General features: G+C 43.4%; 13 protein-coding genes across 13 annotated transcripts, besides 23 other annotated features; 12 read left to right on the plus strand and 1 right to left on the minus strand. All coding sequences in view use genetic code 2, as the record gives it.

Annotated features, from left to right (window-relative positions):
- Positions 1-486, plus strand: part of an rRNA (l-rRNA) that runs on past the window's edge.
- Positions 487-559, plus strand: a tRNA (tRNA-Leu).
- On the plus strand, positions 560-1,534 carry ND1 (NADH dehydrogenase subunit 1). Its single transcript has one exon. It carries the CDS (start codon positions 560-562, stop codon positions 1,532-1,534), a length of 975 nt encoding a protein of 324 aa, YP_783983.1.
- A 4-nt stretch (positions 1,535-1,538) lies between these two features.
- Positions 1,539-1,608, plus strand: a tRNA (tRNA-Ile).
- Positions 1,608-1,678, minus strand: a tRNA (tRNA-Gln).
- Positions 1,679-1,747, plus strand: a tRNA (tRNA-Met).
- ND2 (NADH dehydrogenase subunit 2) lies at positions 1,748-2,793 on the plus strand. The gene has a single exon. A coding segment is annotated over exon 1 (1,046 nt).
- Positions 2,794-2,864, plus strand: a tRNA (tRNA-Trp).
- A 1-nt stretch (position 2,865) lies between these two features.
- Positions 2,866-2,934, plus strand: a tRNA (tRNA-Ala).
- A 1-nt stretch (position 2,935) lies between these two features.
- Positions 2,936-3,008, minus strand: a tRNA (tRNA-Asn).
- Positions 3,009-3,044: an origin of replication (replication origin of L-strand).
- Positions 3,045-3,111, minus strand: a tRNA (tRNA-Cys).
- Positions 3,112-3,181, minus strand: a tRNA (tRNA-Tyr).
- Position 3,182: 1 nt separating this feature from the next.
- COX1 (cytochrome c oxidase subunit I) lies at positions 3,183-4,733 on the plus strand. The gene has a single exon. It carries the CDS (start codon positions 3,183-3,185, stop codon positions 4,731-4,733), a length of 1,551 nt encoding a protein of 516 aa, YP_783985.1.
- Positions 4,734-4,804, minus strand: a tRNA (tRNA-Ser).
- A 2-nt stretch (positions 4,805-4,806) lies between these two features.
- Positions 4,807-4,880, plus strand: a tRNA (tRNA-Asp).
- A 6-nt stretch (positions 4,881-4,886) lies between these two features.
- On the plus strand, positions 4,887-5,577 carry COX2 (cytochrome c oxidase subunit II). Its single transcript has one exon. A coding segment is annotated over exon 1 (691 nt).
- Positions 5,578-5,653, plus strand: a tRNA (tRNA-Lys).
- Position 5,654: 1 nt separating this feature from the next.
- Positions 5,655-5,826, plus strand: ATP8 (ATP synthase F0 subunit 8). Its single transcript has one exon. A coding segment is annotated over exon 1 (172 nt).
- Positions 5,814-6,497, plus strand: ATP6 (ATP synthase F0 subunit 6). The gene has a single exon. The coding sequence runs from the start codon at positions 5,814-5,816 to the stop codon at positions 6,495-6,497; it is 684 nt and encodes a 227-aa protein (YP_783988.1).
- COX3 (cytochrome c oxidase subunit III) lies at positions 6,497-7,282 on the plus strand. The gene has a single exon. The coding sequence runs from the start codon at positions 6,497-6,499 to the stop codon at positions 7,280-7,282; it is 786 nt and encodes a 261-aa protein (YP_783989.1).
- Positions 7,282-7,351, plus strand: a tRNA (tRNA-Gly).
- Positions 7,352-7,700, plus strand: ND3 (NADH dehydrogenase subunit 3). Its single transcript has one exon. A coding segment is annotated over exon 1 (349 nt).
- Positions 7,701-7,769, plus strand: a tRNA (tRNA-Arg).
- On the plus strand, positions 7,770-8,066 carry ND4L (NADH dehydrogenase subunit 4L). Its single transcript has one exon. It carries the CDS (start codon positions 7,770-7,772, stop codon positions 8,064-8,066), a length of 297 nt encoding a protein of 98 aa, YP_783991.1.
- ND4 (NADH dehydrogenase subunit 4) lies at positions 8,060-9,440 on the plus strand. Its single transcript has one exon. A coding segment is annotated over exon 1 (1,381 nt).
- Positions 9,441-9,509, plus strand: a tRNA (tRNA-His).
- A 10-nt stretch (positions 9,510-9,519) lies between these two features.
- Positions 9,520-9,593, plus strand: a tRNA (tRNA-Ser).
- Positions 9,594-9,666, plus strand: a tRNA (tRNA-Leu).
- Positions 9,667-11,487, plus strand: ND5 (NADH dehydrogenase subunit 5). The gene has a single exon. The coding sequence runs from the start codon at positions 9,667-9,669 to the stop codon at positions 11,485-11,487; it is 1,821 nt and encodes a 606-aa protein (YP_783993.1).
- On the minus strand, positions 11,484-11,999 carry ND6 (NADH dehydrogenase subunit 6). The gene has a single exon. It carries the CDS (start codon positions 11,997-11,999, stop codon positions 11,484-11,486), a length of 516 nt encoding a protein of 171 aa, YP_783994.1.
- Positions 12,000-12,068, plus strand: a tRNA (tRNA-Glu).
- Positions 12,069-12,070: 2 nt separating this feature from the next.
- On the plus strand, positions 12,071-13,211 carry CYTB (cytochrome b). The gene has a single exon. A coding segment is annotated over exon 1 (1,141 nt).
- Positions 13,212-13,283, plus strand: a tRNA (tRNA-Thr).
- Positions 13,283-13,353, plus strand: a tRNA (tRNA-Pro).
- Positions 13,354-14,076: part of a D loop that runs on past the window's edge.

Consider the following 14,076-nt stretch of genomic DNA (forward strand, 5'->3'; position numbering starts at 1 on the left):
CAATGCAAGCCTAATGATACCTCCCCTAATGTCTTTGGTTGGGGCGACCATGGGGAAACAAAAAACCCCCACATGGAGTGGGCACACAGTTCCTATAAACAAGAGCCACAGCTCTAATTACCAGTATTTTTGACCAATAAAGATCCGGCAATGCCGATTAATGAACCAAGTTACCCTAGGGATAACAGCGCAATCCCCTTTAAGAGTCCATATCGACAAGGGGGTTTACGACCTCGATGTTGGATCAGGACATCCTAATGGTGCAGCCGCTATTAAGGGTTCGTTTGTTCAACGATTAACAGTCCTACGTGATCTGAGTTCAGACCGGAGAAATCCAGGTCGGTTTCTATCTATGAAGTGAGCTTTTCTAGTACGAAAGGATCGAGAAGAGGGGGCCAATGCTTAAAGCACGCCTCACCCTTACCTAATGCAGGCAACTAAATTAGGCAAGAGGGCACGATCCTCTTCGTCGGAGAAAAACGACATGTTGGGGTGGCAGAGCCCGGAATTGCAAAAGATCTAAGCCCTTTCAACAAGGGTTCAAATCCCTTCCCCAACTATGATTTCATACCTTTTCACGCACATTATTAACCCTTTAGCCTATATCGTGCCCGTCCTCCTAGCTGTTGCCTTCCTTACACTCCTAGAACGAAAAGTCCTAGGCTACATGCAAATACGCAAAGGCCCAAATATCGTTGGTCCTTATGGACTTCTACAACCCATCGCCGATGGAGTAAAACTATTTACTAAAGAGCCCATCCGACCATCCACTTCTTCCCCCCTCCTCTTTCTTATAACCCCCATACTAGCCCTTACTTTGGCCCTCACCCTCTGAACCCCAATACCCCTCCCATACCCAGTAGCCGACCTAAACCTGGGAATTTTATTTATCCTAGCGCTGTCCAGCCTCGCAGTATACTCAATCCTCGGCTCAGGCTGAGCATCCAACTCAAAATACGCACTAATCGGAGCCCTTCGAGCCGTAGCCCAAACTATTTCATATGAAGTAAGCCTAGGACTTATCCTCCTATGCACCATCATCTTTACAGGGGGCTTTACCCTTCAAACATTTAGCACTGCCCAAGAAGGCATTTGACTGATCCTCCCCGCCATACCACTAGCTGCCATATGGTACATTTCCACACTAGCAGAGACAAACCGCGCCCCGTTCGACCTCACTGAAGGAGAATCGGAACTAGTTTCAGGCTTCAATGTAGAATATGCAGGGGGCCCTTTCGCTTTATTCTTTTTAGCGGAATACTCAAACATCCTTCTTATAAATACACTCTCCGCCACACTATTTTTAGGGGCATCTCACATCCCTACCTTTCCCGAACTAACTGCCGCCAATCTAATAACAAAAGCAGCACTTCTATCAGTTTTATTCCTATGAGTTCGGGCCTCATACCCACGATTTCGTTACGACCAGCTAATGCACTTAATTTGAAAAAATTTCCTCCCTCTTACACTAGCTCTGGTCATCTGACACCTAGCCCTCCCCATCGCATTTGCTGGTCTTCCCCCTCAACTATAAAGCCGGAGCTATGCCTGAAATAAAGGGCCACTTTGATAGAGTGAAACATGAGAGTTAAAGTCCCTCTGGCTCCTTAGAAAGAAGGGACTCGAACCCTATCTGAAGAGATCAAAACTCTTAGTGCTTCCATTACACCACTTCCTAAGTAAAGTCAGCTAGTTAAGCTTTCGGGCCCATACCCCGAACATGTAGGTTAAAATCCTTCCTTTGCTAATGAATCCATACATTTTAGCCATCCTAGTACTTAGCTTGGGTTTAGGAACTGCTCTGACACTGACAAGTTCACATTGACTGCTCGCCTGAATAGGACTAGAAATCAACACCCTAGCCATTATTCCATTAATAGCGCAATACCATCACCCCCGCGCAGTTGAAGCCACCACTAAATACTTCTTCACTCAGGCCACCGCCGCAGCCATACTTCTTTTTGCAAGCACTACCAATGCTTGACTCACCGGACAATGAGAAATCCAACAAATAACACATCCCTTCCCAACAACTATAATTATTATAGCCTTGTCATTAAAAATTGGTCTTGCCCCCATGCACTCCTGACTTCCCGAGGTTCTTCAAGGTCTAGACCTCACCACAGGCCTTATCCTATCCACTTGACAAAAACTAGGACCCTTCGCACTACTCCTTCAAATACAATCTGCACACCCCACTATTCTCATCATCTTGGGTCTCACTTCAACGCTCGTAGGCGGCTGAGGAGGCCTAAACCAAACACAACTCCGAAAAATCCTAGCCTATTCTTCAATCGCTCACCTGGGCTGAATGATACTCATCCTCCAATTCTCCCCGTCACTTACGCTTCTAACCCTGATAACATACCTAGTTATGACATTATCTACATTCCTTGTTTTTAAACTAAACAAAGCAACAAGCATCAACATACTCTCTATCTCTTGAACTAAGACCCCTACACTTACAGCCCTTGCCCCCCTTATTCTTCTATCATTAGGAGGCCTCCCTCCCTTAACCGGATTTATGCCTAAATGACTTATCCTTCAAGAACTTGCCAAACAAGATCTCGCCCTCACAGCGACACTAACCGCACTCACTGCCCTCCTCAGCCTATTCTTTTATCTACGCCTATCTTATGCAATAGCCCTTACCCTGTCCCCAAATAATGCCACCGGAACCACTCCCTGACGACTACAAAACACACAAACCACCCTACTCCCAGCTCTATCCACCTCAGCAACACTTCTCCTTCTTCCACTTACACCAGCAACAATTTCACTACTTTCCCTCTAAGGGGTTTAGGATAATATTAGACCAAGAGCCTTCAAAGCCCTAAGCGGGAGTGAAAGTCTCTCAACCCCTGATAAGACTTGCGGGACACTAACCCGCATCTCCTGTATGCAAAACAGGTACTTTAATTAAGATAAAGCCTTCCTAGACAGGCAGGCCTCGATCCTACAAACTCTTAGTTAACAGCTAAGCGCCCGAGCCAGCGAGCATCCGTCTAACTTTCCCCGCCCGCCTAATAACAAAAGGGCGGGGAAAGTTCCGGCAGAGACCTAGCCTGCTTCTTCAGATTTGCAATCTGATATGTAGTACACCTCGGAACTTGGTAAGAAGAGGAATCAAACCTCTGTCTATGGGGCTACAATCCACCGCTTAAAACTCAGCCATCTCACCTGTGACCATTACACGTTGATTTTTTTCTACTAACCACAAAGACATTGGCACCCTTTATTTAGTATTTGGTGCTTGAGCCGGGATAGTCGGGACCGCTCTAAGCCTACTTATTCGGGCGGAGCTTAGTCAACCCGGTGCTCTTTTAGGAGACGACCAAATCTATAACGTGATTGTTACCGCACACGCATTTGTAATAATTTTCTTTATAGTAATACCAATCATAATCGGAGGCTTCGGAAATTGACTTATTCCTCTAATAATCGGCGCCCCAGATATAGCATTCCCTCGAATAAACAATATAAGCTTCTGGCTTCTACCTCCTTCTTTCCTCCTCCTTCTAGCCTCATCAGGCGTTGAAGCAGGTGCTGGGACAGGATGAACAGTTTACCCTCCTCTAGCAGGAAACCTAGCCCATGCAGGTGCATCCGTAGATTTAACAATCTTCTCACTTCACTTAGCAGGTATTTCATCAATTCTTGGAGCAATCAACTTTATTACTACCATCATTAACATGAAACCCCCTGCTATCTCTCAATACCAGACCCCCCTATTCGTATGAGCAGTCCTAATTACTGCAGTTCTTCTTCTCCTATCACTACCTGTTCTAGCTGCTGGAATCACAATACTATTAACCGACCGAAACCTCAACACTACCTTCTTTGACCCTGCTGGAGGAGGAGACCCAATCCTCTACCAGCACTTATTCTGATTCTTTGGCCACCCAGAAGTCTATATTTTAATTCTTCCTGGTTTCGGGATGATCTCTCACATTGTAGCTTACTACTCAGGGAAAAAAGAACCCTTCGGTTATATAGGAATGGTTTGAGCAATGATAGCTATTGGTCTACTAGGCTTTATTGTGTGAGCCCACCATATATTTACAGTAGGAATAGACGTTGATACACGAGCATATTTTACATCTGCCACAATAATTATCGCAATCCCAACTGGTGTAAAAGTCTTCAGCTGACTTGCAACCCTTCACGGAGGCTCAGTAAAATGAGAAACCCCTCTATTATGGGCCCTTGGTTTTATCTTCCTTTTTACAGTAGGTGGTTTAACTGGGATTGTTCTTGCTAACTCGTCTTTAGATATTGTTCTGCATGATACATATTACGTAGTTGCACACTTCCACTACGTCCTTTCGATGGGTGCTGTGTTCGCCATTGTCGCTGCCTTCGTGCACTGATTCCCATTATTTACAGGTTATTCCCTACACAGCACTTGAACAAAAATCCATTTCGGTATTATGTTCGTTGGTGTAAACCTAACTTTCTTCCCTAAACATTTCCTTGGGCTAGCCGGAATACCTCGTCGATACTCAGATTATCCAGATGCATACACCCTATGAAACACTATTTCTTCTATTGGGTCCCTAATTTCTTTAGTAGCTGTAATTGTGTTCCTTTTTATTATTTGAGAGGCATTCGCTTCCAAACGTAAAGTTTTAGCAGTCGAACTAACCGAAAACAACCTAGAATGACTGCATGGGTGCCCCCCGCCTTATCATACATTCGAAGAGCCTGCGTTCGTCCAAGTTCAGTCAAACTAACGAGAAAGGAAGGAATTGAACCCCCGTATGTTGGTTTCAAGCCAACCACATAACCGTTCTGTCACTTTCTTATAAGACACTAGTAAAAAGCGCGAACTACATTGCTTTGTCAAGGCAAAATTGTGGGTTGAAATCCCACGTGTCTTAATATTAATGGCACATCCTTCTCAGCTAGGTCTTCAAGATGCAGCTTCACCTGTTATAGAGGAACTTATTCACTTCCACGACCACGCTTTAATGATTGTGTTTCTTATCAGCACTTTAGTACTTTACATCATTGTAGCCATAGTCTCCACAAAACTCACCAACAAATACGTTCTAGACTCCCAAGAAATTGAAATCATCTGAACAGTCCTCCCTGCAGTCATCCTAATCCTAATTGCTCTACCTTCCTTACGTATTCTTTATCTTATAGACGAAATCAACGACCCCCATCTAACAATCAAAGCCATAGGACACCAATGATACTGAAGCTATGAATACACGGATTACGAAGAATTAGGGTTTGATTCATACATAATCCCAACACAAGACCTAACCCCCGGACAGTTCCGTTTATTAGAAGCTGACCATCGTATGGTTATCCCAGTGGATTCTCCTATTCGAATCCTTGTATCCGCCGAAGACGTACTTCACTCCTGAGCAGTTCCAGCCTTAGGTGTTAAAATAGACGCGGTCCCAGGCCGATTAAACCAAACAGCCTTCATCACAGCACGTCCAGGCGTATTTTACGGACAATGTTCTGAAATCTGCGGGGCAAATCATAGCTTTATACCCATTGTAGTTGAAGTAGTCCCATTAGAGCACTTTGAAAACTGATCTTCTTTAATGCTAGAAGACGCTTCGCCAGGAAGCTAAAATAGGTGTAAGCATTAGCCTTTTAAGCTAAAAACTGGTGGCTCCTAACCACCCCCCCGCGACATGCCTCAACTGCTCCCCACCCCTTGATTTATAACCTTAATTTTCGCTTGAGTGGTGTTCTTAGGCTTTGTACCCACAAAAGTTATGAGCCACTCCTTCTCTAACGAACCTACGTCTGTAAAACCACAAAAACTAGAAAAAGACTTCTTGAAACTGACCATGGGCTTAAGCTTCTTCGATCAATTTATAGCACCACTTTATTTAGGAATTCCGCTTATTGCCATGGCATTAGTGTTTCCTTGCCTCCTTTTTCCTACCTTAACGACACGATGACTAAACAACCGTCTCACAACACTCCAAGGCTTGTTCATCAACCGCTTTACCCATCAACTACTATCACCACTAAATGTAGCAGGTCACAAATGAGCCCTTCTCTTCGCTTCCCTAATACTATTTCTTATTTCCATTAATTTACTAGGCCTTCTTCCATATACCCACACGCCCACTGCTCAGCTATCCCTAAACCTGGGATTCGCTGTCCCTCTTTGATTAGCCACAGTAACTATTGGGTTCCGATACCAGTTTAACCATGCCCTTGCACACTTTCTCCCAGAAGGAACCCCTAACCTCTTGATTCCTGTTTTAATTATTATCGAAACTATTAGCCTTTTCATTCGCCCCCTTGCACTAGGAGTACGACTAGCAGCTAACTTAACAGCCGGACATTTACTTATTCAATTAATTTCCACAGCTGTCTTTGTTCTCTTACCATTATTACCTTCTGTAGCAATTGTTACAGCTATGGTTCTTGTTCTTCTTACCCTCCTAGAGATTGCCGTAGCAATAATCCAAGCTTATGTATTCGTTCTACTCCTAACACTTTATCTTCAAGAAAACCTCTAATGGCACATCAAGCACACGCATACCATATAGTCGACCCAAGCCCTTGGCCCCTCACAGGAGCAGTTGCGGCCCTGCTGATAACTTCAGGGCTGGCAATCTGATTTCACTTTAACTCAACGACATTAATAGTACTCGGAACAATTCTTCTGCTTCTCACAATATATCAATGATGGCGTGACATTGTTCGAGAAGGGACTTTCCAAGGCCATCATACTCCCCCTGTACAAAAAGGCCTCCGATATGGTATAATCCTATTTATTACTTCAGAGGTCTTCTTCTTTTTAGGCTTTTTCTGAGCTTTCTACCATTCAAGCCTTGCTCCCACCCCTGAATTAGGAGGCTGCTGACCCCCCACAGGAATCACGACCCTTGACCCTTTCGAAGTGCCCCTTCTGAACACAGCTGTCCTACTCGCTTCTGGCGTAACTGTTACCTGAGCTCACCACAGCATTATAGAAGGCGAACGCAAAGAAGCCATTCAGTCTCTTGCGATAACGATTCTCCTTGGACTATACTTCACATTTCTCCAAGCATTGGAATACTATGAAGCCCCTTTCACAATTGCAGACGGGGTTTATGGGTCTACCTTCTTTGTCGCAACCGGTTTCCACGGCCTACACGTCATTATTGGTTCTTCTTTCCTAGCTGTTTGCTTCTTCCGACAAATTCAATTCCATTTCACATCTGAGCACCACTTCGGATTTGAAGCTGCTGCATGATACTGACATTTTGTAGACGTTGTATGATTATTCCTATACATCTCTATCTATTGATGAGGCTCTTAATCTTTCTAGTATTAAACAGTACAAATGACCTCCAATCATTCAGTCTTGGTTTGACCCCAGGGAAAGATAATGAACTTACTCACAACTATTATTATTATTACCCTAGGACTTTCCTTAGTCCTAATTATTGTATCCTTTTGACTCCCTCAGATAAACCCGGACTATGAGAAACTTTCCCCTTATGAATGCGGGTTCGACCCCCTGGGCTCCGCCCGCCTACCTTTCTCCCTCCGATTTTTCCTAGTAGCTATCCTTTTTCTTCTTTTTGATCTAGAAATTGCCCTTTTGCTTCCTCTCCCCTGAGGAGATCAACTTGCGACCCCTTTGCTAACATTCTTATGAGCCTCAGCCGTCCTGGCCCTTTTAACCCTGGGTCTTGTCTACGAGTGACTACAAGGCGGCCTAGAGTGAGCCGAATAGGTAATTAGTCTAAGAAAAACATTTGATTTCGGCTCAAAAACTTGTGGTTAAAGTCCATAATTATCTAATGACCCCCGTTCACTTTGCTTTCTCATCAGCTTTTATTCTTGGACTAACAGGCCTAGCGTTTCATCGCACCCATCTTCTTTCCGCCCTCTTATGCTTAGAAGGAATAATACTCTCTCTATTTATTGCCCTCTCTCTCTGAACCCTTCAACTAGACTCTACTAGTTTCTCGGCAGCTCCAATGCTCCTCCTAGCATTTTCAGCCTGCGAAGCAAGTGCAGGTCTTGCCCTTCTAGTGGCCACCGCTCGCACCCATGGGACCGATCGCCTCCAAAGCCTAAGCCTCTTACAATGCTAAAAATCCTCATTCCTACCCTTATACTAGTACCAACAACTTGACTTACTCCTGCCAAATGACTATGACCAACAACCTTAACACACAGCCTTCTTATTGCACTAGCAAGCCTTTCCTGACTAAACTATTCTTCAGAAACAGGTTGAACGTCACTCAACCCCTACATAGCAACAGACCCCCTCTCCACCCCTCTTCTGGTCCTAACCTGCTGACTCCTCCCACTAATAATTCTTGCCAGCCAAAACCACACAGCCCGAGAACCAATTAGCCGCCAACGAATATATATTACTCTTCTAACATCCTTACAAATTTTCCTAATTATAGCCTTCAGTGCCACCGAAATTATTATGTTTTATGTTATATTTGAAGCTACCCTAATCCCAACCCTAATTCTTATCACCCGGTGAGGAAATCAGACTGAACGTCTCAACGCAGGCGTTTATTTCCTATTTTATACCCTAGCAGGCTCACTACCCCTCCTCGTCGCCCTCCTAGTACTCCAAAACCACTCAGGCACACTATCATTACTAACCCTCCCATATACATGTCCACTCCAACTCTCTATAAACACCGACAAATTATGATGAGTAGGCTGTCTCATAGCATTTTTAGTAAAAATACCCCTGTATGGAGTCCACTTATGGCTTCCCAAAGCCCACGTAGAAGCCCCCGTTGCAGGCTCAATAGTACTTGCTGCAGTACTTCTAAAACTGGGAGGATACGGTATAATACGAATAATTTTAGTACTTGACCCCTTGACAAAAGAACTAGGTTACCCATTCATTATCCTTGCACTCTGAGGGGTAATTATAACCGGCTCCATCTGCCTCCGCCAAACTGACCTAAAATCCCTAATTGCCTACTCTTCAGTTAGCCATATGGGCCTGGTAATTGGAGGAATCCTCATCCAAACGCCCTGAGGCTTCACCGGAGCACTAATTCTTATGATCGCCCACGGACTTACATCTTCAGCCCTTTTCTGTTTAGCCAACACCAACTATGAGCGCACACATTCTCGAACCATGCTTTTAGCCCGGGGACTTCAAATAGTATTACCTCTAATGACCGCTTGATGATTTATTGCTAGCCTCGCAAACTTAGCCCTTCCCCCACTACCCAACCTTATAGCAGAACTAATAATTATCGTCTCACTATTTAACTGATCATGATGGACACTTATCCTGACAGGAGCAGGAACCCTTATTACCGCCAGCTATTCCCTCTACATATTTCTAGTAACTCAACGAGGTCCACTTCCCTCTCACATTATTGCCCTAGCCCCCTCACACTCCCGAGAACATTTACTTATTGCACTACATCTACTTCCACTAATCCTAATTATCCTTAAACCAGAACTCATCTGAGGATGAGCCGGCTGTAGACATAGTTTAACCAAAACATTAGATTGTGATTCTAAAAATAGAAGTTAAAACCCTCTTGTCCACCGAGAGAGGATTCTTCTTTCGCGCTCACTCGTAACCTGCTAACTTACGAACCCCCGGTTGGAATCCGGGGCTCTTCTCGTAAGCCGCTACTGAAGGATAATAGTTCATCCATTGGTCTTAGGAACCAAAAACTCTTGGTGCAACTCCAAGTGGTAGCTATGTACAGTACTTCTCTCTTAATATCATCAAGCTTTATTATCATTATTATCTTATTATTTTACCCTATTATATCTACCCTAACTCCTGCACCCTTACCAAAAAACTGAGCTCTGTCCCACGTAAAAACAGCAGTTAAGTCGGCTTTTTTTGTTAGCTTGTTACCTCTATTTCTATTTCTTAATGAAGGTGCAGAAACCATTATCACTTCCTGAAGCTGAATAAATACTATAACATTTGACGTAAATATTAGCTTCAAATTTGACCACTACTCCATCATCTTCACCCCTATTGCTCTTTATGTAACTTGATCATGATATATGCATGCCGACCCTTACATGAACCGCTTCTTTAAATACCTTTTAATTTTTCTAATTGCTATAATTATTCTAGTCACAGCAAATAATCTCTTCCAACTTTTCATCGGGTGGGAAGGGGTCGGTATTATATCTTTCCTTCTCATCGGATGGTGATACGGGCGGGCGGACGCAAACACTGCAGCCCTCCAAGCGGTGGTTTACAACCGAGTCGGGGATGTCGGACTAATTCTGGCTATAGCTTGAATAGCTACACATCTTAATTCATGAGAAATTCAACAAATATTTGCTACCGCAAAAGATTTTGACTTAACTCTTCCTCTCCTTGGACTTATTCTCGCTGCCACCGGTAAATCCGCCCAATTTGGTCTTCACCCCTGACTTCCTTCTGCTATAGAAGGTCCTACACCGGTCTCTGCCCTACTACACTCCAGTACTATAGTCGTTGCAGGTATTTTTTTATTAGTGCGCCTGAGCCCTCTCTTAGAAAATAACCCTACCGCCCTTACCATCTGCCTTTGCCTAGGAGCCCTTACCACTATGTTTACAGCTACGTGTGCTCTTACCCAAAACGACATTAAGAAAATTGTTGCCTTCTCAACATCCAGCCAACTCGGACTGATAATAGTAACTATTGGTCTCAACCAACCCCAACTAGCCTTCCTTCATATCTGCACCCATGCATTCTTTAAGGCTATACTCTTCCTTTGTTCTGGTTCAATTATCCACAGCCTAAATGACGAACAAGATATTCGAAAAATGGGAGGAATACACCACCTTACCCCCTTCACCTCGACTTGCCTAACCATCGGAAGCCTAGCCCTGACAGGAACTCCTTTCCTAGCAGGGTTTTTCTCAAAAGATGCTATTATTGAAGCATTAAACACTTCTTACCTAAGCGCCTGGGCCCTAATCCTGACTTTATTAGCCACCTCATTTACAGCTATTTACAGCTTGCGTGTTATCTTCTTTGTTTCAATAGGTCACCCCCGATTTAATTCTTTATCACCTATCAATGAAAACAACCCCGCAGTGATTAACCCTATTAAACGACTAGCATGAGGCAGTATTATTGCAGGCCTCCTGATTACATCCAATATCTTGCCGTTAAAAACACCAGTAATATCTATACCTTTTATGCTCAAACTAGCCGCTCTAACAGTCACAATTATGGGACTCCTTATCGCATTAGACCTTGCATCATTAACAAGCAAACAATTTAAACCTACACCACGACTTACACTTCACCATTTTTCAAACATACTTGGCTTCTTCCCAATAATTATCCATCGCTTCTTCCCTAAACTTAACTTAACACTAGGTCAAGCCATCGCTGGTCAAATAGTGGACCAAACGTGATTAGAAAAAGTTGGACCTAAAGCCGCAGCCTCAATTAACGTACCTTTAATTACAACTACAAGTAACGCTCAACAAGGCATAATCAAGACTTACCTTGCCCTTTTCTTATTAACCCTCGCCCTGACTACTATTCTATTTATTGACTAAACAGCCCGCAATGCTCCACGATTAAGCCCCCGAGTTAGCTCTAAAACAACAAAAAGTGTTAGCAACAACACTCATGCGCTTAAGACTAGTATGCCTCCTCCCGTGTGGAATATATTAAAGCAACCCTCCACAGCAAATAACCCGTATCATTCTGATCCGTCAGTACTGCTCACCGCAGAACCGTACCAATATGGTATAGCAAGATACGCAAAGGTACACACAATGCTGATGTAGATAACCACAGTACTACCAACCGCCCGTTCACCTCAAGTTGTTGGATGAGGCTCCGAAGCCAGTGCTGCTGAGTATGCAAATACAACTAACATACCCCCTAGATAAATTAAAAACAACACTAATGCCAAAAAACAAGCCCCATACGTTGCCAACAAAGCACACCCGAACCCTGCCGCACTCATTACCCCCAAAGCAGCGTAGAATGGAGATGGGTTGGAAGCAACCGCAATCATCCCTGACAAAAACCCTACTATTAAAAAAGTTAACAATGATAACATAGTTCCTACTCGGACTTTAACCAAAACTAATGGCTTGAAAAACCATCGTTGTAATTCAACTACGGGAACTCATGGCCAGCCTCCGCAAAACCCACCCATTACTAAAAATTGCCAATGACGCACTAGTTGGCTTACCAGCCCCTTCAAACATCTCGGTTTGGTGAAACTTTGGGTCTCTTTTAGGCCTTTGTTTAATTACCCAACTTTTAACAGGACTATTTCTAGCCATGCACTACACGTCAGATATTGCTACTGCCTTTTCATCCGTCGCCCACATCTGTCGAGACGTAAACTACGGATGACTCATCCGGAATATGCATGCCAACGGAGCATCCTTCTTTTTTATCTGCATTTACGCCCATATCGGACGAGGCCTATACTACGGATCTTTTCTTTACAAAGAAACATGAAATATTGGTGTTGTCCTACTTCTTCTAGTTATGATAACTGCATTCGTAGGTTACGTCCTCCCTTGAGGACAAATATCCTTTTGAGGAGCTACCGTAATTACAAACCTCCTCTCTGCAGTTCCCTACATCGGAAATACTCTCGTCCAATGGATCTGAGGGGGCTTCTCAGTCGATAATGCCACACTTACACGCTTCTTCGCTTTCCACTTCTTATTCCCGTTCGTCATTGCAGCCATGACACTACTCCACCTTCTCTTCCTCCATGAAACAGGATCAAACAACCCACTAGGCCTCAACTCAGATGCAGACAAAATCTCCTTCCATCCCTACTTTTCATATAAGGACCTATTAGGATTCGCAGCGATACTAATTGCACTTACCTCCCTAGCACTGTTTTCACCAAACTTACTAGGAGACCCTGACAATTTTACCCCTGCAAATCCATTAGTTACTCCTCCGCACATTAAACCCGAATGATATTTCCTATTTGCATACGCTATTCTCCGATCAATTCCTAACAAACTTGGAGGTGTACTAGCCCTTCTTGCATCAATTCTTGTATTAATGCTTGTCCCTGTGCTTCACACATCCAAGCAACGAGCCCTAACATTCCGCCCCCTCACTCAATTCCTCTTTTGAACACTGATTGCGGACGTAATCATCCTGACCTGGATCGGAGGTATACCAGTAGAACACCCCTTTATTATTATCGGGCAAATCGCATCTCTACTGTATTTTTCACTCTTCCTTATCCTTATACCATTAGCAGGCTGGATCGAGAATAAAATGCTACGGCTAACGTGCATTGGTAGTCCAGCGTCAGAACGCCGGTCTTGTAAGCCGGATGTCGGAGGTTAAAATCCTCCCCAATGCTCAAAGAAAAGAGATTTCAACTCCTACCCTCAACTCCCAAAGCTGAGATTCTTACATTAAACTACTCTTTGAAAATATCTATACTTTTATACCCCATTGAAACTGGCATTTTGCAATATTGTTAAACAACGCTTCTTAAATCACTTCACATTAAAAAAATCTATTAAAAATTCATCGACAAAATCCTCCTCCATCCTAAAAAATTACGCAGAAAACAACGGACTCAAACGCGAAAGTTTTTTGTTACATGTATAATGAACCCTATGACATATTATGTAATTATATAAAGACACTATATGTATGAACTTTAGACTATTATATTGAATGAAATCAGAGGACAAAAAGTGTGTGTACTAGTAAATAACTGCATGACATGAAGAAATAAATGAGTCTCTTGACTCAACTCTACTCCTAATTAAGTAATGTTACACTTTTATCCACCATCTCTTATTAAAACCAAAGTATGCAGTAAGAACCGAGCAACAAATGATTTCTTAAGGCTAATAATTATTGAAAATGAGGGACAACTTCTAGTGAGGGTCGCACAACTGCACTATTCCTGACATCTGGTTCCTATTTCAGGGTCATAAGCATTAATAATACTCTCACTTTCATCGACGCTGACATAAGTTAATGGCGGCATACAATCGACTCGTTACCCACCTAGCAAGCGTTCACTTCAGAAGGCGGAGGGTTGTCTTTCTTCTTTTTCCTTTTCCCTTACATTTCACAGTGTAAGCCGAAATAACAGGAACAAGGTGGTATAAACACTTTGGATACGAAACCCTTAAATT

This window comes from Plectropomus leopardus, mitochondrion (genome assembly GCF_026936395.1).
Source record: "Plectropomus leopardus mitochondrion, complete genome".
NCBI lineage: Eukaryota > Metazoa > Chordata > Actinopteri > Perciformes > Serranidae > Plectropomus > Plectropomus leopardus.